The sequence below is a fragment of the Sparus aurata genome, chromosome 10, assembly GCF_900880675.1.
Source record: "Sparus aurata chromosome 10, fSpaAur1.1, whole genome shotgun sequence".
Classification (NCBI taxonomy): Eukaryota; Metazoa; Chordata; class Actinopteri; order Spariformes; family Sparidae; genus Sparus; species Sparus aurata.
Window position 1 is genome coordinate 4695561 of NC_044196.1, and position 26323 is coordinate 4721883.

The following is a 26323-nucleotide window of genomic DNA, read 5'->3' on the forward strand; positions in this document are numbered from 1 at the left end:
AATCTTATTTATGCACTTTGATATGTCATAGCACTATATTGTTTTTTACTTTATTTTGTACATTACATTATCTATTTTTTATCAAATCTGCCATATTTTATTTCTATTATTGCTTTTATTCATCTTTTATCATTTAACTATTTATTTTAATGCAGTTGTTGTGAATTAGTCCTTAAACCTGTTTTTTATACCATGTTGTCACTTACAAAGCGTTTTGATTTGTTTGAAGCTGCTGTGTAAATAAAGTTTGATCGATTGAACGATGGATGGGACCGTTCCGTGACGTGTTTCCGGTCGGACTGTTTTTATGGATGGACCGGCCCGTGTACCTTGAACTTGTCAGGGAGGATTCATCCGTCTCTCCTCTTCTGTTTTTACACTTTAAACACTTTTAATTAAAACATGTCTAATTTGCCAAACATGCTCCGTCACGCGCCCTCGGCCTTCAGGCGGTTGTCGCGCGGCGGAAGTTCAGAAAAAAGTGTCAGTTTGTGTTTAAACTTCAGGTTTGTGCGGGTTAGCTCGTCTGCTAGGTTGTCATCGAGTCCTCCACATCAAAACAAAACCAGCTCCAGGTGTTATACGAGCTCCGCCAGGACGAAACCGGTCCGGATCGGCTGTGCCTCCGGGTTCTGGGGGGACACAGCCACCTCAGGTGGGGAAGCTAACCGAGTAGCATTAGCTTGTCATGCTAAACATACACATTTCAACAGGTGTTTCATCCTTTTTCAAACTTTTCTGTGTCTGAGAGCCAATGTTTGGTTATCAGACGATGTTCAGCTCATCAGCTTTAACGTGTGCTGCTTTAAAAATACGTAAAAAAGCTCATTTAATATACAATTTAACACCAAACAAGCTGTTTTTTGTGTTTGTTTACAGCTTCCTGTTGTTAGCTCTGATAAAGTCGCAGAAGAAGAAAAACATTTGAGTTCTTCTTCTTCTTCTTCTTGAAATACCACTGTGTGGAAATACTGTGTTAAAAGTAAAAGTACTGTATTAGAAATGAAATAAACACAGAAGCACTGGCATCTAAGTATTAAAAAAGTAAAAGTACCCACATTAAAGTACTCATTACGTTACATTTGTTAGTAATACGTATTATATTGTTGAGTTATTGATGTATTAATGTGTAAAAGCTAGAGATTAAACTTTGTACACAACAGAAGTCAACTAATAACTAATACCGTCAAACTGGAGTGAAAGTAAAGACATGTTAAGATAAGTATATGAATTCTTAAACAGGGTTCGTACGGGTGCTTGAAATCCTTGAAAGTGCTTGAATTTCAATGTTGTGTTTTCAAGGTCTGAAAAGTGCTTGGATTTTAGTTTAAGTGCTTGAAAGTGCTTGGATTTTAGTTTAAGTGCTTGAAAGTGCTTGACATTATAACTCTGTGTCTTTCACAAAATTGGGATCAGACTGGATAAATAATTTCTGAAGTTTTTGTTATTATGAAACATAATTTTAGATGTTTACAGCATAATACAATGTACATAATTGTGATAAAAAGTGAAGAAAAGATAATGAGTTTACATATTCCTGTAGATACGTATTTTACCCCAGCAATAAGGTGCTGGAAAATCTTTAAAATGACCCTTAAAAGTGCTTGAAAAGTGCTTGAATTTGACCTTGAAAAATGAGTATGAACCCTGCTTAAAGTATCTGATATTAAATGTACTTGAGTATAAACAGTAACTGTGTGTGTTTTCAGTGCCTCAGCTGATCTACAGCGGGAAGCTGGACTTCCTGGTGTTTGACTACCTCAGTGAGATCACCATGTCTCTGCTCACCGCCGCCAAGTCCAAGATGCCTGTGAGTCTTTACACGTTTAATGATGTCACGTTTGTTCAGTTACTTTTCATAAAAAAACAGATAAAAGTTTATAAAAACCAAACGGAAAACATGAAGATCAGAAGGGAAAGAACAAGAACGGATGAGAGGAATGTGCAGGAAGAGACAGAAAAGGGTTCTGAGTCATTGTTTTTGAAAATGTCTGTGAGTCAGAACAATATGTGGCTCAGCTGATCTGATCGGACACTATTGGCCCATCACAGACGGATCGGATGAGTCTGATATGATCTGACTGGAAAATTTAAATTTAGAAAAAGATTGTTGGAAGTCTGCGTTTTTGTGGCGTGATGTCATATTTAGACGTCAGGTTTATTGTCACAGGATGAAACATTCGGCCTCCATCACTTAGTAACTTTGTCTCGAGTGTTTGATTTGAAGGATTGTTGCAGATAAACTGTGTGTATAAATAGACTCGGCCTGCAGGGGGCAGTGCAGCTCCTCTGTAACGGCTCTCTGTGTCCTCTGGTAGAATCTGGGTTACGCTCCAGACTTCGTCCAGGTCGCTCTCGCTCCGTTCATCAACGACATCCACAAGAAAGGTGAGTCGGACTCAGGAAACACCACGAAAACAGACGTCTTTGTCTCTTCTGTGTGTTTCTGAGTGTTTTCTTCGAAGGTGAGTTGTTTTTGTGATGAAGTGTGAAACAGGAAGTGGTCCGCGGACAGTGACGGTCCAGGTGTGTTGCAGGTATCCGTGTGGTCAGTAACGCAGGAGGTGTGAACCCTCTGGCCTGTGCTGAGGCCATACAGGAAGTCATCAAGAAGGCCGGCCTGGACCTCAAGGTCGCCGTGGTGACCGGGGACGACCTCATGCCCCATGTAAGATCTCTATAGCAACAGCATGACATCATCATTGCCGTTTACGGTACCTGCAGTAAACGTGAACCTCTCCTCTCCTTGTTTCCTCTCCTCCCTTGTTTCCTCTCCTCCCTTGCTTCCTCTCCTCTCTTGCTTCCTCTCCTCACTTGATTCCTCTCCTCCCTTGTTTCCTCTCCTCCCTTGCTTCCTCTCCTCTCCTTGTTTCCTCTCCTCCCTTGCTTCCTCTCCTCTCCTTGTTTCCTCTCCTCTCTTGCTTCCTCTCCTCCCATGTTTCCTCTCCTCCCTTGCTTCCTCTCCTCCCTTGTTTCCTCTCCTCCCTTGCTTCCTCTCCTCCCTTGTTTCCTCTCCTCCCTTGCTTCCTCTCCTCCCTTGCTTCCTCTCCTCTCCTGCTTCCTCTCCATTGTTTCCTCTCCTCTCTTGCTTCCTCTCCTCTCTTGCTTCCTCTCCTCTCTTGCTTCCTCTCCTCTCCTGCTTCCTCTCCATTGTTTCCTCTCCTCTCTTGATTCCTCTCCTCCCTTGCTTCCTCTCCTCCCTTGTTTCCTCTCCTCCCTTGCTTCCTCTCCTCTCTTGCTTCCTCTCCTCCCGTGTTTCCTCTCCTCCCTTGCTTCCTCTCCTCTCTTGTTTCCTCTCCTCTCTTGCTTCCTGTCCTCTCTTGTTTCCTCTCCTCCCTTGCTTCCTCTCCTCCCTTGCTTCCTCTCCTCTCTTGCTTCCTCTCCTCTCTTGTTTCCTCTCCTCTCTTGTTTCCTCTCATTGCTTCCTCTCCTCCCTTGTTTCCTCTCCTCCCTTGCTTCCTCTCCTCCCTTGCTTCCTCTCCTCTCTTGCTTCCTCTCATTGTTTCCTCTCATTCCCTTGATTCATTTCCTCTCTTGTTCACTCTCCTTTCCTTGCTTCCTCTCCTGTCCTTCTTTTATCTCCTCCTCTGCTCTCCCTGTTTCTTCACCTTGTTTTCTCTCCTGTTGTTATTTCCTTCCTTTGTTTCCTTTCCTCTTCTTGCATCCTCTCCCGGGTGTTTCCTCATCTCCCGGTTTCTTTTTATCTCCTTCTTTTGTATTTCCTTGCTGTCTCCTTCTCTCTCGTTTTTCTCTTCTCATCTGTCCTCTACTCTTTCGATTCCTCCTCTCCTCCTCTCCTTGTCTCCTTGTCTCCTTGTCTCCTCTCAGAGAAGCAGCCTGTCTGAAGTAAAGATGGTGGCTGACGACAGCAGACAGCCGTTACCTAAAACACTCCACAGTATGAACGCTTACCTCGGGTACACACACGCACGCACGCACGCACACACACACACACACACACACACACACACACACACACACACACACACACACACACACACACACTCTCTCTCAGAGTGTGTAGCATGATGTCAGCTCTCATGTTGTGTGTTCAGGGCTCTTCCTATCCGGCGCTGTCTGGACCTCGGGGCCGACATCGTGGTGACTGGACGCTGTGTGGACAGCGCTGTGGCTCTGGGCCCGCTCATGCACACCGTATGTTTCATACAGAGTTATTTATATTATTTATTTATACGACAAAACACCTGTTTTAACACCTGTAATAACCTTTGATTTATGTGTGATTCTGTTGGATAACTTCTGTCTTTTATCTGCTGCAGTTCGGATGGAAGAGGACGGACTACGACCTGCTGGCTGCTGGGAGGTAACAAGCAGAGTCTCTTCTTCTTCTTCTGTTTCTGTTTCTTCTTCGTCTTCCTCTTCTTCTGCTTTGTCTTGTTCTCCAAAAAAGTATGTAATATACTATAAAGATCATCAAAATGTCTGTCGTCATTTTCTTTTTTCATGATGATATTATTGATGATATATTTACATGAGGTGTGTGTGTATGTGTGTGTGTGTGCGTGTGTGTGTGTGTGTGTCAGTCTCGCAGGTCACCTGATCGAGTGTGGCGCTCAGAGTACAGGAGGAATCTTCACCGACTGGCACAAAGTTCCTGACTGGTGAGACAGAAGACGACCTGGGAATGTTTTGGACGACTCGTTTGTCAGTTTCATTTCATCTTCAGTGTCACGTGAAGCAGAAACTTCTCTCTCTCTCTCTCGGGCTCTCAGGGACAACATGGGGTTCCCGGTGGTCGAGTGTTCGAGCGACGGCTCCTTCGTTCTCTCCAAACCGCCCAAAACCGGCGGCCTCGTGTCCTTCGGCACGGTGGCCGAGCAGCTGGTGTACGAGATCGGCGACCCGCGGCGATACCTGCTGCCTGACGTCATCTGTGACTTCAGCCAGGTGGTCATCAAGGAAGTACCAGGTGCAGCACACACACACACACACACACACACACACACACACACACACACACACACGCACACACACACACAGAGGCAGTGTTGAGGACATGACCACCGGCTGAACTTCCGACTGTTTTTATAACCCTCAAACATTCACCCGGTGACCTTAAACAAACCCGTCTGGAGCTGCGTTTGGACCGCGGCCTGAACCCGGCCGCCTCCTCTGAACCTACAATAAACTCTTAATCAGCTATTAGTGTTTTATTCTCCTTTTTTTAAAAACTAAACATGAATCCATCAACCCAGATTGAACCCGTCTGGAGCTGTGCTGCAGCCTCTAACCCTCACATGAACTCCAGAACCTTCACTGAACTCTTCCTCACTGATAACGAGCTGCTTTCTTCCTCGTTGGTAATTAATTCAGGGCGTTTTCTTAACGCTGTGTTGGTGGAGGGAGGTCGTCATTCACCCTCCGACTGTCCTGCTGGAATAAATAATCGTCCATGTGATGTATGTTACGTTTACGATCTGGAGAAAGTCCTGAAGATTTCACAACCTCCAACAGAAACAGGAACTCTTATATGACCCAGTTCTCCACAGAATATCTTCATCCTACATCCTCCTACACAAAGACTGGATTCACAGTCATAGATTATCTAAGGGAGGAAGGAAGGAAGGAAGAAAGGCAGGAATGAAGAAAAGTAGGAAGGAAGGAAGAAATGTAGGAAGGAAGAATAGTAGGAAGGAAGGAAGGAAGGAAGAAATACAGGAAGGTAGGAAGGAAGAAAATTAGGAAGCGAGAACTCCCCTGAGAATCTGCACATTTTAACTTTTCTTCAGTATCACAGTGATCCAGTGACAGATGTCTGTACGTCCATGAGTACAATGCTAACAGAGCTGCTAATAGGAGCTGCTAACAGGCGCAGCTAGCAGGAGATGCTAACAGGAGATGCTAGCAGGAGCAGCTAACAGAGCAGCTAACAGGAGCAGTTAACAGAGCAGTTAACAGAGCAGCTAACAGGAGCAGTTAACAGGAGCAGTTAACAGAGCAGCTAACAGGAGCAGCTAACAGGAGCAGCTAACAGAGCAGCTAACAGAGCAGCTAACAGGAGCAGCTAACAGAGCAGCTAACAGGAGCAGTTAACAGAGCAGTTAACAGAGCAGCTAACAGGAGCAGTTAACAGGAGCAGCTAACAGGAGCAGCTAACAGAGCAGCTAACAGAGCAGCTAACAGGAGCAGCTAACAGAGCAGTTAACAGAGCAGTTAACAGGAGCAGCTAACAGAGCAGCTAACAGGAGCAGCTAACAGAGCAGCTAACAGAGCAGCTAACAGGAGCAGTTAACAGGAGCAGCTAACAGGAGCTGCTAACAGGAGCAGCTAACAGGAGCTGCTAACAGGAGCAGCTAACAGGAGATGCTAACAGCTGATTCCGCTAATATCTACATTTGTCTCCATGTAGTTTCCAGTAACAAATTTTAAAACTGTCGCTGCAACACACGTCAAGAAACGCACTCGAGTCAAATCTGAACTCATCAATGTAAAACATATTTCAGAAACTGTTTTGTGAAAACTGCACAGACAAAATGAATATGAATGAAAAGTTTTAGTGGACTGAAGTGAACGCTCTCTCTGGTCTACAGCAGCCCAGTTTCACAATGTGGGAGTTCTGGATCAACTCTGGACCAGAATGTCCCGTTTCAAAGACGGATGTGAACTTTCAGCTGCTGCTGTTGCCAAAAATGTAAATATTTCAGTCTAATTGAGCCTCAGCTGAACTCCTCTGCCTGGTTTGACCACTTCATGACCCCGGTGCTCTCACCAGCAGTTTATTTTTCACCATGAAGGAGACGAGGATGTGAACCGAGCATGAACCGGTGGTGAGTCAGCAGTCCGGTTCAAACAGGGGTCAGTTTAAGTGCTGTGTGATGTTTTCAGCCCACTGAGGGAGACGTCAGGGGGTGAAAGATGGAGGAGGATGACACTGCAGTGACTTCTTCAGATGTCGACCACAGTTTGGTGTTGTTACCTGACAAACTGCTGCTGGAAACACTGACGTTTAAACTCCCTCCTCTGTGTTTTCAGGTGTTGACGGAGGTGCTGTCAGAGTGACGGGGGCTAAAGGCTTCGCTCCCTCACACGACTACAAGGTAAACATCAACATGTCCCGTCACGTCACGTTCCTGTCAGCGCCTCGATGGAATTTGCTTCGTATTCGCAGCAAATGTCCACAAATGACATTTTGCTGGTCAAAGGTCAGAAGTCGCTGTGACCACATGGTGTTTAGTTTTGAGTACGATCTCTCAAAGTCACCCCGAGTGAAACCTCGTGTTCCCCCGTGTTGCTTCAGTGCGGAGTCTTGTGATGACCGCCATCTCTTCACGTCACCATCGCAGAACAACGAGCCGGTGATTCTAGTCGATGCTGCTGCAGCTGGAGGTCTGACATCCTGTTTCCTGTCTCCTCTCGTCCTCTCGTCTCTCCAGGTGTGCGCTACGTACATGGATGGCTTCAGAGCGACGGCGGTTTGTCCGGTTGGAGGTCCGAGAGCGGCAGAAAAGGCGCGACGAACGGCCGACAGCATCATCAAACGGTGAGTCGGCGAGGAAAGACTTTGTGTGAGTCGATGTCGCTGTATGTAAACCTCAGAGATTTAAACCACAGCTGTGTGTGTGTGTGTGTTCAGGACCAAGCGTATATTTAAGCAGTTGGGGATTGAAGATTTCAGCTCCGTCAACGTCCAGGTCCTCGGAGCTGAGGACACGTACGGCGCCAATGCTCACACCAAGGTAACTGACAGTAACCAGAAGTAGGTCAGTGTCGGCCTTAAGCCTGTTTCACGCTGTCCCTCCGTCCTTCTTCTATCAAAAGCAGGTCAGAGTCGGAGTTAAGCTTGTTTCACGCCTCCCTACATCTAGTCTTTTGTCCCAACTTCACCTTTCTTCCCCATGTTCTGTTTTTACTCTCCTCGTCTCCTTTCGGCCTTTCCTGTCTTGTCGTGTTGTTTTCTGAATGTTTGCAGGCAGTTCACAGATCGAATCTGAGAGATTTCTGCATCCAAACGTCTAAAAACGACTCCATCTTTGTTCTATATGTTGAGTTCTTTCTCCCAAATGTTTCCAACGATGTTCAAGAAGTTTACTCAAGGTCTTTGTTTGGTTGTCAGTCGCTGTAACTTCCAGGGTTTCTAGCCATGTTTCCAGAAAATGTCGGGCAAAGTTTAAAGCGAAAGATCAAAATGCAAATCTGCGTTTCCGTGAACTGTTCAGAGAGAATTAACTGGGCTACGTAAGTGTGATTTCATCAGAGGATGATGCGATGTAGGTTATGTAGCTACGTCACAAATGGAGGTGGAAGGAGATAAACAAACCAGGATGCTTTATGGAAACCCGGCTAGAGAGCGAGACTGAACAGAACCAGAAGAAAGTCATCGCTGCTGCAGTCGGGCTGATAAACAGGAGTGAAGATAAATCCACTTTTTAATGGTGAAAAGTTAAAAATCTCTGAGCTCTCCCTCTGTCGGTGAACGGCTCCGGCTCAGAGCAGAGGCTGACGTGACTCCGGTGGTGTTTACCCCTCCAGAAGGTCTGGATCTGCTCCTGACAGGGCCGTTTGTTTTCTGTATGGTCTGTTTGTGTCGGCAGGGGTCCAGAGAGGCCGTGATCTGGATGGCCGTCCACCACAAACAGAAGAAAGCTCTTGAACTCTTCGCCAGAGAAGTAGCTCCTGCAGGGACCGGCATGGGTACGAAGAAACACGACACACCTCGGCTCATTAACGTCCAAAGTTCATGAAATTACCGGCAAAATTTAGAAAGCCACGCCCCTAAATGTCCCTCTTAAAGGGCCAGTCACAGCTGCAGGGGTCCGGACTCTGGTGAGGGTTTTTTACTTTATCTCGCCGTAGATGAACGGAAGTTTTGAGTCCTTGGCGCTGCTCGCTCCACTTCAAGTGGTTTATTAATATCAGTTCTTCCCCATCTCACACACACACACACACACACACACACACACACACACACACACACACACAGTAAAGAGGGAGTGTTGGTCAGCTGGTTGCGGTCTGTGTGTCTCTGCAGATAAGGAGGGTCGTGACCTCATGAACCAGATTTGTTTTTTTGTTTATGGTGACAAGTTCAGATCTACCACACACACACACACACACACACGCACACACAGTATGAACTCTGTGTGACTCCGGCTGATTCGGTGCTGTTGAACTGAATATAGGACAAACGCAGAACTACAAACACTTTGTCACCGTTCTTACTTCCTGTCTCAGCTCCTGGACTCACCGGTATCGTGGGCGGCCGACCCCGAGTGTGAGTTCATTATGTCATATTAATACCTACATGTATTCACAACTTATCTGTGTTTTGTTTTGTTTATCTTGTTCATTGTGTCTCTGCTGTTCCTCAGGTCTCCTGTGTTGAAGCCGTTTTTCTTCTTGCACCCGAAATCTCAACTCAAGGTGAGTTTTACCTGCAAAACGTCCACAAAGAAAAAACAAACTGCATCAACTGTTGTCGGTTTCTTGGAGGAAGAAGAAGAAGAAGAAGAAAAAGGAACTGTATGAGTCACAAAGTATAAAAAGGTCATGATTTACTGTATGTGTCAGTTTTTATCAAGTTTCTTAAAGGAACAGTTCACCCAAAATCATAAACCCTGTCTTCACCTCCTCCGTCCACGTTGATGTAAAGTCAGGTGAAGTGTTGTAGTCCACAGAACAGTTCTGGAGCTTCACAGTGAAACAGAGTTGCAGCGTTCTGCTAAACAACAGAAGAATAGGGCCCTATGATTTCCGCGATCACGGAATCGCGGACGGAATCGCGGAATTGGCCAATTAAAACGGGATCTAGTTTTTAAAGCAGAATATCGCGGAATTTGCCATAATTTCACTGACATGCTGTTTTCGTGTGGAAGACGAACGTATGTCTAGGGATAAATGCACGGAGGGAAGCCAATCTTGGTGGCACAACAAGTTGTCGCCGCCCCCCTCCCCACAGACTGAGCTCCCCCGTCAAAACAATGTAAGCATGGCGAAGCGGCTGCTCACGGCTCCGTCTTCGTCGGCAAAAAAACTCCAAAACTTGACATTAACCCCTCAGTACTGAGCCGAGCAGTTCCCGAACGACTTGTATGTGTCATGTGAACAGTTGTTTTGCAAAGAAGCAGACCTGAGAAATCAAAATTGAAGGTGTAATGCGAGAGAGTTAGCCACCTGTCCGATTCATATTATCGGCAAATCACCAGAGTGACTGTTACCTGCTGCTAACAGTAGCTGCTGTTAGCTAGCTAGCCCCGTTAGCCACAGCCCTCTTAGCTGACTCTCCCTGGGCTGGGAGCTCAGAGGACAGGGGGAGGGTTGGTGTTTTCACTGCTAGCTGGTTGGTGTGTTATTGACATAATGTCACGGGTATAATTTCTCATTTAGCTGGTTGTCTTTGCTAATTTTTAAAAATATTTACAAGTTAAATTTTCAGAACAATTTTGGTATGCGAACATTTACTGGATCTGCCTGAGAGCTGACCATGTTTTTATTCAATGAGACCCAAATTAAACCCATAAAAACACAAAATATACTACTGTATGAAGACATTATGAAATCAAAATGTTTTTGATGCACTTAACTGCACTGTACGGTACAGTATTGAGGAAATATGTTTGTCACCTCAATTAATTTAATGTAATTTCTATTTATTTTAGTCATTTACATTAAAAACACACTGTTTTTGCTAGTATAATAAGAGTAAAAGGTAAAAAAACGGAATTCCCAAAAATTAAAACGGAAAAAACAGAATTTGGGAAAAAATAAAACGGAATTTGGGAAAAAATAAAACGGATTTTATAGGGCCCTAGAAGAAGAGAGATCCCAGATTGATCTGATCACTTCAGGGGCGATGAGGTGCACGCTAACGCTTTTAGCTTAGCGGCTACAGTAAAGGTTTCAACGTGGGAGTAAATCAGTTTCGGTCATTTTATTGTTGTTTTTTATTTAGATAATTTTCATGATGTTTATTTTAAGATCAGTTCTGTGATCAGTTCTAGGCAGGAGAGCTAATTTAAAACTTTTTCCTGCACTTTTTCGGGATGTCTTTGTGTTTTTACACAGATTCTCACATTTGCCACATTGACCTCTTTTGTTGAACGACATAATCAATCAAATTGAGACAAATTGTTGTTTTGTTATCGACGGTATCCCACAATTTCCTCTGCAGGTGGACGTTCATGTGGGTGGAGAGCAGGTGGAGTCTCTCGCAGAGGCGGAGCCAGACACACCTGAGCACGACGCCCCTCCCACCCCGTCAGACGACGTACCTGACGCAGGTAAACAAGCACAGAACAATGAGAGTCAGGTTAACCCCTCTGTTGCTATGGCGACCTGTAGTTTGGTTTAGAGAACTTTCCAGGGATTGTTGGTGGTTTCCAAGGGTCCTTGACAGAGGTTCTTAAAGGGAGGTTAAGGGGTCCTTGAAGAGGCTTCAAGGGTCTTGGAGGGGACACAAATGGTGCTTTAGGGGTCCCAGGTAGTCAAATATAGTCCTTGAGGTTCTTCCAGGAGACCTTGACAAGATTAAAAGTTTCTTTATCAGATCTTTGAGGGACACAAATGGCTCTTGAGGAGTTTTGTGGTCCTTATGTCGGACTGAGTTAACTTTGAAAAAATTCCAGGGATGCTTGAAGAGCTTTTGGGAATCCATGAAGATGATTTCCAGGACTCATCTGTAGGGTTCAAGGTTCCTTCCATCAAGCATGAACTGTTCCTGATTTGAGACAAATGGTGCTTTAGAGGTTCCAGGGAGTCTTAAGGGGACTGAAATGGTTCTTGAGGGTGATTTAAGGTTTCTGGAGCTCTTGAGGTCCAACATCCTTGAGGGCATTGAATAGGTCTTTGAAGAGGTGCCTGGAGTCACATAGCAAACATTCAAGTGTTCATGGAGAGAAAAAAGAGAGAATTGTTAGAATTATTGACAGATGAAGGATGATGTTTGTAGTTACAGATGTCCGCCTACAGAGGGAGACAACTTCCTCACAGTTTACTTTCATTCAACAAACACAGAAACCAAATCCTCTTCAATACTGAGTGTGTGTGTGTGTGTGTCTGTGTGTGTGTGTGTGTGTGTGTGTGTCTGTGTGTGTGTGTCCTGAGTGCAGGCTGTGCCACTCTTTATACTTTCCCCTCTTTTCACTGACGCTGCATTCACAACCACAACAATCACATAAACACAACGGAGCTCAGGAAACTCCTCGAACGCTCCCAGAGACGCCCGACAAAACATTACTGACGTTCCTCTGACGCAGCAGAGAAAACTTATTCATTCGACAACTGAAAGAGAAGAAGAAAAGACGGCAGTGGAAAATAAAAGTACATTTAAGTACATTTACTCGAGTACTGTAGCTACTTAATTTGACATAATTGTGACTTTCTCCTTCTGCTCAGCTCCAATTCAGAGGCAAATATGACACTTTTTACTCCACAAAATCAATGTAATTATTTCAGTTACTTTGCTGATTCTGATTTATATCACAAAACATAATCAACAAATAAATAATGATGTAATATTACAAGTTAAAATAAAGTTTATTGATCCCTGAAGGGGAGAAATGACAACCTACCAAACAGATAAAGTCCAGACAGTCGTTAAAGCCGAGCTTCACAATTACAAGCTGTGACATTAAACCTACAAATTAATCATCAATAATTATAATGCAGTAATACCAAATATATGATTCTGTATAATGAGTACTTGCAACTGTATTTTGATGCCAAAACTTGAGTTTTAACAAGATCTGAGTCAATTTTCCACCACTGCAAATAAAACAAGTGGCCACACACACGCCCTCTCTCACACACACACACATACGCACACACACACACACACACACACACACACACACACACACACACACACACACTCTGAGTCCTGGCCTTCACATTCCAGGCTGAAAACAGGAAAGCCTCTCTGAAACACAAAGACCAAACAAGAGAGAATAAAAACATTCGAATGGAAGAAAGAAAAGACGGAGCTGCTGCGTTTAATATTTATCACCTGGACTTAATTAACAAAACAACTTCGGCTGAGTTCGTCCAACTGTTCCACTTTTAATTGTAGCTTCACACAGGAGACGCTGAGCTTTAAAGAAATGGACAGAGAATGAATAAACTCCTTTTTTAAATGTATTCCTGAAAGCTATTAAGACTGAATGGGAGGCAGGGATGCAGAGAAACGTCCAACTCGGACATTTTCTGACAAAATTCATGAACTTAAGTCTTCCACAACCCACTGATAACAACCACAGCTTCATTCTTGACCGCACCACAAAAATGATAATGAGCACAGATGGAGAAAGGAATCTCATTATCCTGCCTGACAATCAAATATACCATAAAACAGGGTCCAAACTGAAAGGCCTGATTCTGTGTTTGCTCCAGTATTTTATCACCGTCAGCCGAGCCAAATAAACATGTTTGAAGTCTGTTTGTGTCTCCGGTCTGTGCAGAGCTGCCCAGTGGACCCCACAGCTACAGACTGGAGGAACTGGCCTACACAAGAAGCGGAGACAAAGGAGACTCGGCCAACATCGGTGAGAAACAAGAACAAAAGCATGAGCTTTACGTCTCAAACACATGTTAAGAATTCACTCGACATTTTGCGAAATATGCTTATTTGCTTTCTTGTAGAGATTTTGGTGAGAACATCAATACCACTCCCATATATTTCTGTTAAATATGACACTATAGCCAGTTAGCATAGCTTAGCATAAAGACTTGAAACATTGAGGGAAACACCTCTGAAGCTCACTTATTACCATGTTATAGCCAAGTGAAACACGCATTATCACGTGTGCTCTCACACTTTGAAGCCTCACGTCGTCACCATCTTGTTTTTTTCAGCAAGAAGTGACCATATATGGATGAGAGGGAGGAGCTTAGGAGGAAAACTTGATTGGATCTGACTGAGAACATAACGGGAACCACTTATCATTTACAAACTAACCAAGCCCTAAAGCACACCCTACTTTATCATCTATTTTAACCTAAATGGGTCCATAATTTACAAAATGGACACCACCTTGTGTTGAAGAAGACTTGAAACTAGAGATTAAGACCATAATCTCCTCAAGAAACTGTTTACTTGGGCATAAATCAAGTCAGAAGTAGGCTGAGAAGCTTAAATACATTCCTGCTGGCCTTCAGAAAGAGGTTTGAAGTACCTCGACAGCAGCTTCACTCCTCAAACCCATAGGCTCCATCCATGTTTTTTACAGTCAGTGGTTATAACTTGTTTTTCTTGACTGGGACCAGTAACTTCCTGGAGTCTCTTCTGGTCTTGGCCCGGGAAATAGTCCCGCACATGAAACAGTGAAGCTGGGGTGATATGCTAATCTCCAGATTCAACCCAGCCGGTCTAGGCGGAGTCTGGTTCTGCTCGAGGTTTCTGCCGGTAAAAGGCGGCACAAAACACATTTTTGAAGTTAGCTGTTACTGATTGTCAAGTTAGTGTCATAAAAAAATAAAACAAAGAAGATAGCAGTATTATTGCGAATGCTAATTTCTGTTTGCACCCTAATGGTAAATCCCATTATGTGTTAGCCCCGAGCTAATGTCCTAAACGCTAGTGAAATATTAACCATGAAATTTAAGTGGATCGATTTATCTTTTACTCTCTATAAAACAATGCGTTAACAATGATTTGTTTTTTGTGCAGATCAATCAAACTGTATTTAACTTGTTAATGAGTGTAAGAGATGCATGTTGGTTTATTTTGTTAGCCTAAGGTGGATCCAGGCTGTTTTCTCTTGCTTCCAGTCTAAATGGCTGTCGCTCCATAATGAACACACACACCGGACAGTGGTTTAAATCTTCTCATGTAACTGTCCGCAAGAAAGAAAATAAGCTTAATTACCAAAATGTGAGGCTGAAGACGAGTGACAGGTTATTAAATAATGTTATTTACACACAGAAGGCTTAAAATACCTGCTGTTCATTAAATCATAACTGGGGTTGTGTTTTAAGTCACTCTCACAGTTTTCTCCCTCTTTTTTCTTCAGGAGTGATCGCTCGTCATCCGCTCTTCTTCCCCTACCTGAAAAAGCACCTGACTTCTTCTGTGGTGGAGGAATACTTCTCCCACCTCATCCAGCGCGGGGTGAAAAACGCTGTCACACGGTGAGCTGAGGGATAAAAAAAAGTTAGGAGTTTGAGGAATTGATGAGCAGTTCAACTCCTCCACCTAGCATTTCAACACACACACACACACACACACACACACACACACACACACACACACAACAACACACACAACACACGCAGAGGAAGAAGCAGTAGCGATTAGCAGCTGTGGTCGGCGTAATCACTGTCAGACGTCGGCCTTCAGCAACAAGACACAACAGGGCCAAAACAAGACGCGCAATCTGATGAGTCACAATCGAGCTGGACACGCGCACACACACACACACGCACACACAGACACACACTCACACGTGCACAAAGCTAGCATGGTACTGTTGGAAAACTACCCTGACGTCCTCATGTTTGCTTTCTTCTTCTCCTTCTTCACGACAGTACGACAGACAGAATATCTTGACCTTTTATTAAAATAATTCAATAATTAATCATTTCAACTCACATTATCTCTACAAGCTGCAACATTGTTCACCTTTTCCATTAATATATGACTCCTGACTTTATCCTTAAAAAACCCTTGATTTATTTGTTCAGATAACTTGAACCAAGATTAAGTCAGGACCAAAACCAGATTGTATCGAGACCCAAGGCAGGACAAGTCCCACACTGCAGAACCAAAACACCCAGAGAAGACAAATCATACATTGGTCTGGTGATATTGGCCAATTGCAGATGTATCGGCATCAGTGTAAATGGTGTCCGATTTCAGCCGATGAAAACTAAAGTCGATATTGAAATATTTACTTCCTAATATCTCCATTGGTATTGGCCCCAAATAATACGTATCGGTTGAGTTCTTATGTTCCTCGATCAGCCAGAACATTATAACCACTGACAGCTGAAGAGAATAACTTTTATCATCTTGATGCAATGCTGGATTCTGCTGGGAAACTTTGGGTCCTGGCATTCATGTGGCTACAACTTGATGGGAACCACCCACTCAAAAAGACTTGCAGACCAAGTTCACCCCTTGATGGCTGTGTGAGGACAATTCAAGATCCAAGAGGGTTTATTGTCATTCCAGCCATAAACTCAGCACACAATGCAATGAAATCACATTTCCCAAGAAGCTTCAGTGCAAACAAACAACAACAATACCAAATGCTACATGTAGCTGCTAAGTTTAGTGCAAAAATACTTTATAAATTGACTGTGTTGTACAATGTGCTCTGCCTTCAACAAAACCTGCTCAGGAATGATCCGAGGAATGTGACAAAGTACTCAAGGTGTTGGCCTGGCCTCCAGATTGCCTGGCTCACAGTGCAGTTGTGCATCCATGGGACGTCCGTCAACAAGTCCAATCCATTGAGGTCCCACCTCGCAGCCTACAGAACTCAACGGATCTGACATCAGCACCCTGGTGCCAGAAAGCAAGGTCCTGTGTCTGTGGACATGGTTCGGCCTCCACGGGTCGGACTTGTTCAAGGATGTTTTGCGTAGTCCAGGAAGTTTGGAGGCCAGGTCGGCATTTCTTCAGGCCTTTTCTTGTGTGGCAGGGAGGTGACTCTTGTCCTGTCTTATAACAAGTAGAGAAAATATTAAAAAAAACCTTTAATACAGTGAGGTCCACACAGTCATGGTTTTCATATCATGGTTTTAACTGGTCTTGAAATACAATCTGAAGTCCTCTTTGTCTGAGACAAGACAGAGACTTTCAAAAAGTGGTCTTGAGACCAGACTGATCCTAAGTAAGACATATTAATCTCAAATCATGATGACAATAATCGCCCTTTTCTACAGACTAAAGATGAATCAGTGAAAATAAAAAGTATGTTATACTTCTGAAGGTTGCTACACATCACAGGGCTTTCTCTCTTTGACTGCATGACACAAAGCTGTTTGTTATATTGTGTCCAGCGGCGTTACTAGAGGGAATCTAAAATCCTCCCTGAAACGTCTAAACCATGTTTACTGTGTCCGTTTACAAACCCCACAAAGACCACACTGACAAAGATTTACCAGAGTGCTGAAGACACTGCAGGACGGCTGTGGTTCAAACCATCATTCTGTACTCGGGAAGAAAAACCACAACTGACTGAGAGAAACCAGGAACACGACATCCACTGAAACCAAGACACAACACCGTAAACATGACTGACTGTCATAACACTCCTCAAAGGTTCGCGACACAGCCGTGTAGACACAATACAAGCCAACGGTTCAAACATCTGGAGGCTCGGGATGTTCAGTTTGTCTCCAAACAACAGTATCGATTCTCTTAACGACCCATAAACAAAGAAAAGCTTTCTGCAACATCACAAATGCTTCAAAGGCAGCTGGCAGAAGGTGAACCACTGATGAGCTGTCAGAGAAAATACACTGTACGACTTTTCTTGCTTTTGTTTCCATGCGTTATTTGAAAGATAAATGTATTTCTGCATTCAAATGTATGTACAGACGAGACCTTTGTTCTGTATGTTGTTGAGTTGTGTTCTCACAACAATGTTCAAACCGAAGTAATCCACACGTTTATTTAAAGTTCAGCTTCATTTGTTCATCTGTTGCTACTTCTGGGAGAGAGAAGTCACTAACAAGGCTAAATTTGTGGTAAATATATCGTGCCTGTGAAGATTTATGCCCAATTCACATCTGATGGGTTTTCATCAGTGATGGTGGTTGGACCTTCCTTGTCTGAGTGCAAGCCAAGATAATGAAGTTTATTCAACTGCTGCCCCTATCGGCTGGTTGATTGGTTGGTTGAATTGATTGTTGTTTTATCTGTTGGTTGATTGAACTGATTGTTGTTTTATCTGTTGGTTGATTGAACTGATTGTTGTTTTATCTGTTGGTTGATTGAACTGGTTGTTGTTTTATCTGTTGGTTGATTTGTTGGTTGAATTAATTGTTGTTTTATCTGTTGGTTGATTCGTTCCTGGTTAATTGAATACTGTCTTGGAAAATTGCATGAATCTTCATGGAAAGAAATTGTTAAGTTTAAAGAAGATTTAAATGATTGATCTGATATTGGACTAGGCTCGGTTTAGTAAAGGGAACTATTGGGCCTTGGCAGAGGTGTGTGCTCTACTGAGTGCCATCTAGTGTTGGAACAAGAAGTAGCAAAAGTAACAGTAGTCATACAGTGAAAACAGATGAAACATCCATGGAAAACGGAAAGTTTGATGCATAAAGAGCCGTCAATAGCGGCTGTAGCCCTATAATAGCCCAATGCCTAGTAATTGGAAGGTCGCTGGTTCGAATCCCAGCTCCAGCAAGCTGTCCTTGAGCAAGATTCTGAACCCCAAACTGCTCCTGATGTGCTAGTCGGCATCTTGCATGGCAGCCTCCGCTGTCAGAGTATGAATGTATGAATGTATGAATCACTGTAAGTCGCTTTGGACAATAGCGTCTGATAAATGCCCTAAAATCTCAATTTAAATGTACCAATAATTATTGTATGATGTCATTGTAGTCCTCTGAATCCAAACCAAAATGTGAGGTGCAGAGAGATTCTACCACAAAAAGTAAACATGGCAAATGTCGCCAAGAAAATGTAAATTCAGTCCTCCGATAGACTGAAGTTACCACTAGTGGCTGCTACTGAGCAAAGGTTGGACCCAAAGCTGCTGAAACTACCACACAGGACAAACAGCTCCACAGTGAACCAGCGGAGGGTCTGTAGGTGTTAATCTGCAGGTACGATGGAGGATTTTTGGAACGTGTGCGTGGTCGGCGTACATGTCTGAGCGATGAATCAACGCTCGGCGTGTTATCGATTAGCATAATGAAGAGGTGGAGGCCGTAATGCTCGCTGACCTGCGTCTCCTCTAACACCCAGAAACGCCTCCCTGCCGCCACAGACGCTTCATTAGAGCACCTCCTGTGCTCGTTAAAGCTGTAGGAGGCCCGCACACACACACACACACACATCAAGAACACACACTGTCGGATCAAAAGCTGCACACACACACACACACACACACACACACACACACACACACACTCATCAAGAACACACACTGTCGGATCAAAAGCTGCACACACACACACACACACACACACACACACACACACACACACTCATCAAGAACACACACTGTCGGATCAAAAGCTGCACACACACACACACACACATTTCACTCACAACCAACATTGGTCCATAAAAACAAACTGCACACACACATTAACATGTGATGGTGAGCAATAAACCACCAAACGAACACATGGTGCCAGGCTGTGTGTGTGCGTGCGTGCGTGTGTGTGTGTGTGTGAACCACATTCATTCGTCTTGTGTGACGTTTGCGTTGCCGTGGTTACAAGTGTTTTTTTTCTTTCTGTGGTTTGTAGATACAGTCTGCCGGGGATCCATGGCCTCAACTTTGTCCTGCAGAGTTCACTGGGAGGGGGAGGGGTGGCGTCTCTACGAAGTGACCCCCAGGTAACACACACACACACACACACACACACACACACACACACACACACACACACGCACACACACACTGACATTTAACTCTTTCTCAACTCCGTAGTTTCTTTCCAGTAAGTCTTCTTCCTCTTTCTGGCGTCTCTTTCGTCACCTCGTCTCTCCCTCGGTGTCAACATCCAAATGATAAATCTTTACAGAACAACTCAAACTTTAATCATGTTACACGTGTCAGAAATAACATGACAGACCTTTACAGCTGCTCCCTCTATTGTGAAAATGTCAGGGCATAAAATAAGTATAAAAAATTGGAAGACAGATAATTTCTTTCAACTTCTCAGTGAAGTAATCGACTCCTTCTCCCTCATTAACTCCTCTCTTCTCCGGTTAACATTTTAATGTGACTCTGTAATGCAACTCTTTATGATGTCGGTGTGTGCCTGAACACCAGAGCAACAATACAAACAGCGCATAACTACTGAATAGACAGACATACAGTACAGGATGTGGGCGTTTATTTACAATATCTGTATTATAGCTGCAATAAGCTACCAATCACTCAATCAGCTGTCAGTGGGTTAATTGTCACAGACTATTCTGACAGTCGATGTGAGCTTTTCTTCGTCATTTATGTCAGTAAAAGAAGAATTTGGGGAGTTTTGACTGTCGGTTGGACAAAAGAAGCAATCTGAAGACGTCACTAATAAGCATTTTTCTCAGTTTTATCATCTTGACAATTATTCGTGACATTAAAATACATCGTAAAGCACCAAACATTAAGTATAAAGTGAGGCTAAAAATAAGAAAAAGCCTTATTCCTCGTCAGAAAGCAGCCGACCCGGACGTTCCCTCAATGCTCTTTCACCTCCTTCTTTATAACCTCCTTTCACCCTCCTCCTCCTCCTCCTTCTTCACTCCATCCCTTGTTCAGACGCTCCAATAAAGTTTTTTACCGCCTCGCTGGAATCCACAACACATCAAAGACACACAAACTGCAGCACACTCTCAATGTGCTAACACACACACTTCAGACTTGAGGACGTGAAGTTGCAAAGACTGAAGGTTTTGTTTGATGGTTTTCCTCCTGGTTCCTCAGGGTAAAGCCTTCGGTCAGATGCTGCTGGACTTGAAGCTGCGAGGACTCCCCGACCTCAAGTCTCTGGTGGACTGAACAACAAAGAGTGAGAGACGCTGAGAGAAAGAAGAGCCGAGACTTACCAACGTTTAATGACAAGAAATGAAAGTGAAAGTGAAGAAAACATCCAGTGAGACAGAAACAAACATTCAAAGATGAATTCATGTTCATAATTCAGATTCTGAGCATTTTATCAACCAAAAGAGAGCATTCAGGAACAAAACAACATGAAGTGTTTAATACGTTTCAACAGGAGGCAAAACAACAAATGTCTGAAGACATCAAACCCTCAATATGACATCAAACCTCAACAACATTTCCCTCCTCACAGCTGCATTTAAAACAAAAGTCTCACTCATCAGTGTAAAACAAAAACAAAACAGAGCGTGTGAACTTTATTATTATTTTAGTCAAAACATCGATCTGACTTCTGCACATCGGTCACAGATCTTGACTGATCAGAAATCTAAAACGTTTCGTTCAAATAGTAAAACTTCATCACACAACAGCGCAAAGATCGTCTCTGAAGGAATATTCTGGTCTGTTGAATTCTGTTGATCTGGTGACAGAAAGAAAAGAAACCAGAGTTTTCAGATTATCAGACGAGTCCAGAACAGTCAAACTCATCTAGAAGGTGAGCGGTGAAGGAATCACTCAGATTGTCTTCAGTTAACATCCATCACAGTTTACAGACCTGCTTTAACTTTCATTACCTGCTTACGATAAAGACAACATGCAGCCTTCGCTCGCCATTTTGTCCTGCTTTAAACACGAAATATTGCCAAATCGGTGAGCCTGTGTTCTGGCTGTTGTTTAAAAGTCATTTCAGAACTGAGAGAGACAGATTTTGTGATATTTACTTGCCAGATCATCCACCCCCGGCTCCAGGGAACATTTTTGGGGGTGAAATGTGCAACATCCTCACAATCTGGTCTCAAACAGACTGGAGCGCCGTACCAGCTCGGCCGTGGTTTGGGTTTCCCTCGGAGGGTAAACAAATCATCCGCCACAGTTGCGAGTCGCTCCGGTCCGACATCAGAGACACATGCTCGCAGGCCTCAGGTTTTCAGATTGTTCACCTCAACGCGACCCGGCTCCGATGTTCGCCGCCCCGCAGGAATGTGTGTCTCCTTCCACCAAAACCAAGTCTCTGGCTTCCAGTCTGTTTATCCATAATTGCAAACAGACCGAAGCCGCAGTCAGAGTCACTCCACAGCTTCCGTCGTGGCTGAAAACGCATCCACCTCTTTTGAATCATATCCCCCTCTCCCAAATTTTCCCCTTCATGCTGCTGCAGTTTGTTTTCATCAGTAAAGAAGAAAAAATACCATCTGACTCTTTGCTCCTGTGGATTTCTTCTCTACTATGAGTCAGTTCTTAGCCTCCTGGAAAATCGTTAAAGTATTCCGTTGCTCCAACCGTCAACTATGACCTCCTTGGGACTTTATTTTTCGGGGAATCAGAGTTGTGAGTCTGTTAAATATAAAAAATCCTCGAGTTTGAGCCCAAAAACAGAAATGAACCACATTATGATGCAGTCAGCCCAGACGAATGACTAAACAATGGTCTTCTCAGTGCTTCACAAACAATAACACAATAGATAAAAGCAATAAAAATGCTTTTGGAACTGGAATTGAAAACAGAGTTGCATGAGTATAAATCAGACCAATTATAGAGGAATCGCATGGGAAAAATAAATATCTATCAGCCTGTCGTTGGGATGGTAAAGACGACACTGAAGTGGTCAGAGTTGCAGAACGAGGTGTGTATAATGAGAGTCATAAATTTCAGCTAATTTCCTGTTTTTACAGGATCACACATTGAAAAAAGACAAAGCTCGGACGTCAACGCTCGGCACTGAAACGTTAAACAGCGCTCACTTCTTAATGATGAAGATGAGGTCTGAGAGAAAAACTTCACATCTGTCCTACATATTGCCGCTTCTAAAAAAAGCAGACCGTGTGAATTCTTTGCAAGACTGTGTGAATAACACTTTATCATCGAGGAAGAACGATTTCCAGCAAATTCTTCATCCAGGCCCAAAATCAACAGGAATTGTTTGATGTTGACCCAAAGCTCTGAGTGTGTTGAAACGGATATCTGAGCAATTGTTGCTCATTTTGAACAGATTTTAGTAATTTTGGATGCTCTCTTTTGTCTAGATAAACATCAGACTTCCCTTCTTTTGGCTGAAGGATTGTTGTGGAGCTTTTTAATGTCCGTCCCAACCTCCTGACCTCCGTTAATAATGTCTTTGATGTAGCAGACGAGGCCAGAATGAAACTAACCAGCATTAAGATGTTAATTATGCAGAACGATGTGACATTTTGTCGAGTAGACTCATGCTACTGAGGTATTAATCAAAGTTATTAGAATATCTTAAAATATGTTTTCAGTACGATTCTTCGTCCACTTGTTACATTGATGGATGTTCTTTACTGTTTAAAATTAGAACACATTTTTACTTTATTTAACTTTATTATCCAGAGTTAAACAGGAAAGTACAAAAACATCTGTAGATTTATTCTCTCAGGAAAATGAACTGTAACAAAAATGTAGTAAATTAGAATAATAATAAAGATATTCAGTGTATTATGAAGTTAAACTATCTCAGTTCGAAGCATAACTGCTTCAATACATGAACCAGTTTTTGTAAAAGCACAGAAGACCGTTATATTTCAGTCCAGCAGTTGTTCAGACAAACTAAAATGTTTTTTGTTGGGTAAAAAGCAAAGGTCCAAGCATTGATCCTTGTGGAACATCAGAGAGTTTGTCTTCACTTGAGTAGTTTTTAAACAAACAGCTCAAAGAACAAACGCTCCAAAGTTATTCGAGCTGAAGCAGATCAGGTTCATGGGAATCCATCCAGTAGTTGTTGCGATATTTAGGTCCTGACAATTTGGGTGTTGCAAGTTAAGTGAATAAATAAAGGTCCAAGCATCGAGCCGTGGGGAACGCCTGAGTATTTCTTCATTTTAGTAGATTTCGAATAAAGAATACAGCAAAAAGACAACTTTTTTATTTGAAGCAGTTCAGTTCTCTGGTCAAACCCTGAAGTATCAATCAAGATAAAAACTTTGATCTGTTTGTTATTTTAAGGCAATGAAGACCATAAATGTCCGTCCAAGATATAATTACGGTTGAGATATTTCACTCTGGGCACTTTGTTTTTACGCCCAACTGGCAACACCCAAAGGAGCAACCATTGGACCTTGTGATTTTTTCTTAATTTTAGTAAATTTAAAACAGACACATGAATTTCTTGAAGTTGATGCAGTGATCCATCCAGGACTTGAGCAAAAAAGAAAAGGTCCAAGAATTGACCCTTGTGGAACGCCATCAAGGTTTTCTTAATTTTAGGGAGATCTAAAACAAACAAGTTGAGGCGGTCCAGGCTCTGAGTCCGTGCCAAATTTCAGATTGAATCCAAAAAAAGGGAAGCGATGATAAAAACTGTATTTGCTTAAATGGATCCATCATGTAGGACAAAACTGCTAAGTTGAGTTAAAGTGCTTATGGGCAGCGTATTGTTCTTACTCCTTTAGATGTTCCAGCTTGAGCAGGATTTAAACCACTGACTCCTTGTATTGCCTTTTCTGCCAAAGTGAAAACAGACAAACTGTTTCTCAGTTGCTGTTGATGTTTACGAGATACATGTTTGCAAGAATCTCCTCATTTTTTGAACCACAAGTGCTTTTTCTTACCACTGTGTTCTTTATTAAAGGGAGAGCCACTTAGATTTTAACATTTTGTGACACATCAATCACAGACTATTAAATTCATAGAATCAGAAATCTGTTTTGATCGAAGCTCTTATGATTCTTTATTTTGACTACAAGCAACTTCAGCATGTTTTAATAAACAAACACTTCTTCACTTCTTGTATATTTATAGTTTGAAGTTTGATTTTTCTGCTTTCTACAAATCACAAAATGCATTTTAACAGTGAGTTGATTCTGTATGATTTTTGTAGATACCTAACTGAAGAGATGAATAAATATTTTTATGAGCAAAGCTTCTGTTTTACGTTGTGTGTCGGTGTTTATTTGTGTTAACGATAACTCAAACTTGCTTGTTTATAGTAACAACATTTTTCATTGTGGATTTATTTTTGCTTTAAAAAGTTAACTTCTATACATGTCGGCTTGTGTGCAATCTTACAATGTTTATAGATATTAAAAACAAACAGAAAATGAAACTGTATACATAAAAATAATGGTTGCATTCATAATTATATGTATTTTACAAAAAAATACACTAGATTCACTTGTTAACAGACAAATCTGTTAATTCAGCATCACAATAAACTGCCAAAACACTCAAATTTACATATATACATGACCTCACATGTATAAATTAAATTTATACATTTAATTTATAACATTTTCTTTGACCAAAAACAACACAAGCTACATATACATCCGTTAGAGCTGTGAGATCTGTATGGAGAGATTAAATGTTCCTTTAATGAACAAACAAACTTTGTTCACCACAGACAGCGGCATCACTGACAAACCGAACATTCATCACATGTAGACAGCATGGGAACAAGTGTGTGTGTGTGTGTTCATTAATCAGTGTGAGGCTGCAGGTTGTCTGTTGAGTCGTTTGTCAGTCCCAGCGGCACAAAGGAGACGTGCTGACACGTTCGGCGTCTCTCCGTGACGTCGAGGATAAAGGGAGACAAACGACACGTCCATCATTTGTCATTTCTTTTTCACGCCTCTTTGGTTTTCTTCTGCTCGCTGTTATTGTCCGAACAAACAACAACACATCAAGACTCCCCGACTGCGGCTGCACAGACGCTGAAGCCATCGTTGATTTCATCTTTGGATTTCTTGACTTTCCGACTTTGTGACTTCTATATTAAAAAGTGTTATTAACAAGATTTGTGGACCAAATAACTTCTAGATGTGAAGAACTGCATAAATACTTAAAGGAATCTAACAAATTCAAGTGAATCCAATGAAAAATAAACAGTTGGTGAAGCTGAAGAGAGTCAACATTTAGCTCAGAGAGCCTAACTTAAAGAATTCACTCAAAAAGAACAGTGTTAGGATTTTACAACAGGGACATTTGAACAATACTTTTCAAGACAATCCTTGACGAGAACTGGGAGGTCTGTATTGAGCTTGTATGGATGAATGTATAACATGTTCAAAGATGTTTTATTACTCTATAATCTATAATTTTCTGAAAATAACACATTTGTAACACTTCTCACTGGTGTAATATGACATTAAGAAGTTTTTGTGTAAGGTTTTCTATCTTTGTGTAATACCTATTGAGCCTGTTTTTCACTGGCTTCAGGTGGAGAACGTGACGTAAATTTGATATTTCTGTTTCACATGTTGCTGTGAAAGAAGTGAGTTTAACAAAGTTTCTACATGAATTTTTTAAGAAAATCTGTGACACGAACTGGGAGTTCTGCTGTAGGTTTGTATAGAAGTCTCATGTATGATGTTATCTTACTCCCTCATTTAATAATCTTGTGAAAATAACACATTTTTCATACTTTCCATTTGCTTTAAGTAGTTTCATTTCATATGTAAATATTTTCTAATCAATATGTTAACTATAAATACTTCCTTTACCTACACACAGAGCTTTAAACGTTACATTAAGTGGTTTAATTTTCTTACAGTGTTGAATTGATACTTTTTTATCTGTGTGATACCTATTGAACCTGTTTTTCACTGGGTTCAGCTGGAAAACGTGACGTACAT

At 42.4% G+C, this 26323-nt stretch overlaps 1 protein-coding gene across 1 annotated transcript; it reads left to right on the plus strand.

Annotated features, from left to right (window-relative positions):
- Positions 1-307: 307 nt before the first annotated feature.
- On the plus strand, positions 308-24612 carry LOC115589763 (uncharacterized). Its single transcript, XM_030430894.1, has 20 exons — positions 308-655; positions 1710-1810; positions 2319-2388; positions 2538-2668; positions 3829-3917; positions 4056-4155; positions 4281-4324; positions 4545-4622; positions 4734-4930; positions 6994-7058; positions 7395-7501; positions 7595-7697; positions 8553-8652; positions 9193-9232; positions 9330-9381; positions 11129-11237; positions 13413-13496; positions 14964-15081; positions 19384-19474; positions 20559-24612. Exons 1-20 carry the CDS (start codon positions 403-405, stop codon positions 20631-20633), a joined length of 2007 nt encoding a protein of 668 aa, XP_030286754.1. The 5' UTR covers positions 308-402; the 3' UTR covers positions 20634-24612.
- Positions 24613-26323: the final 1711 nt, after the last annotated feature.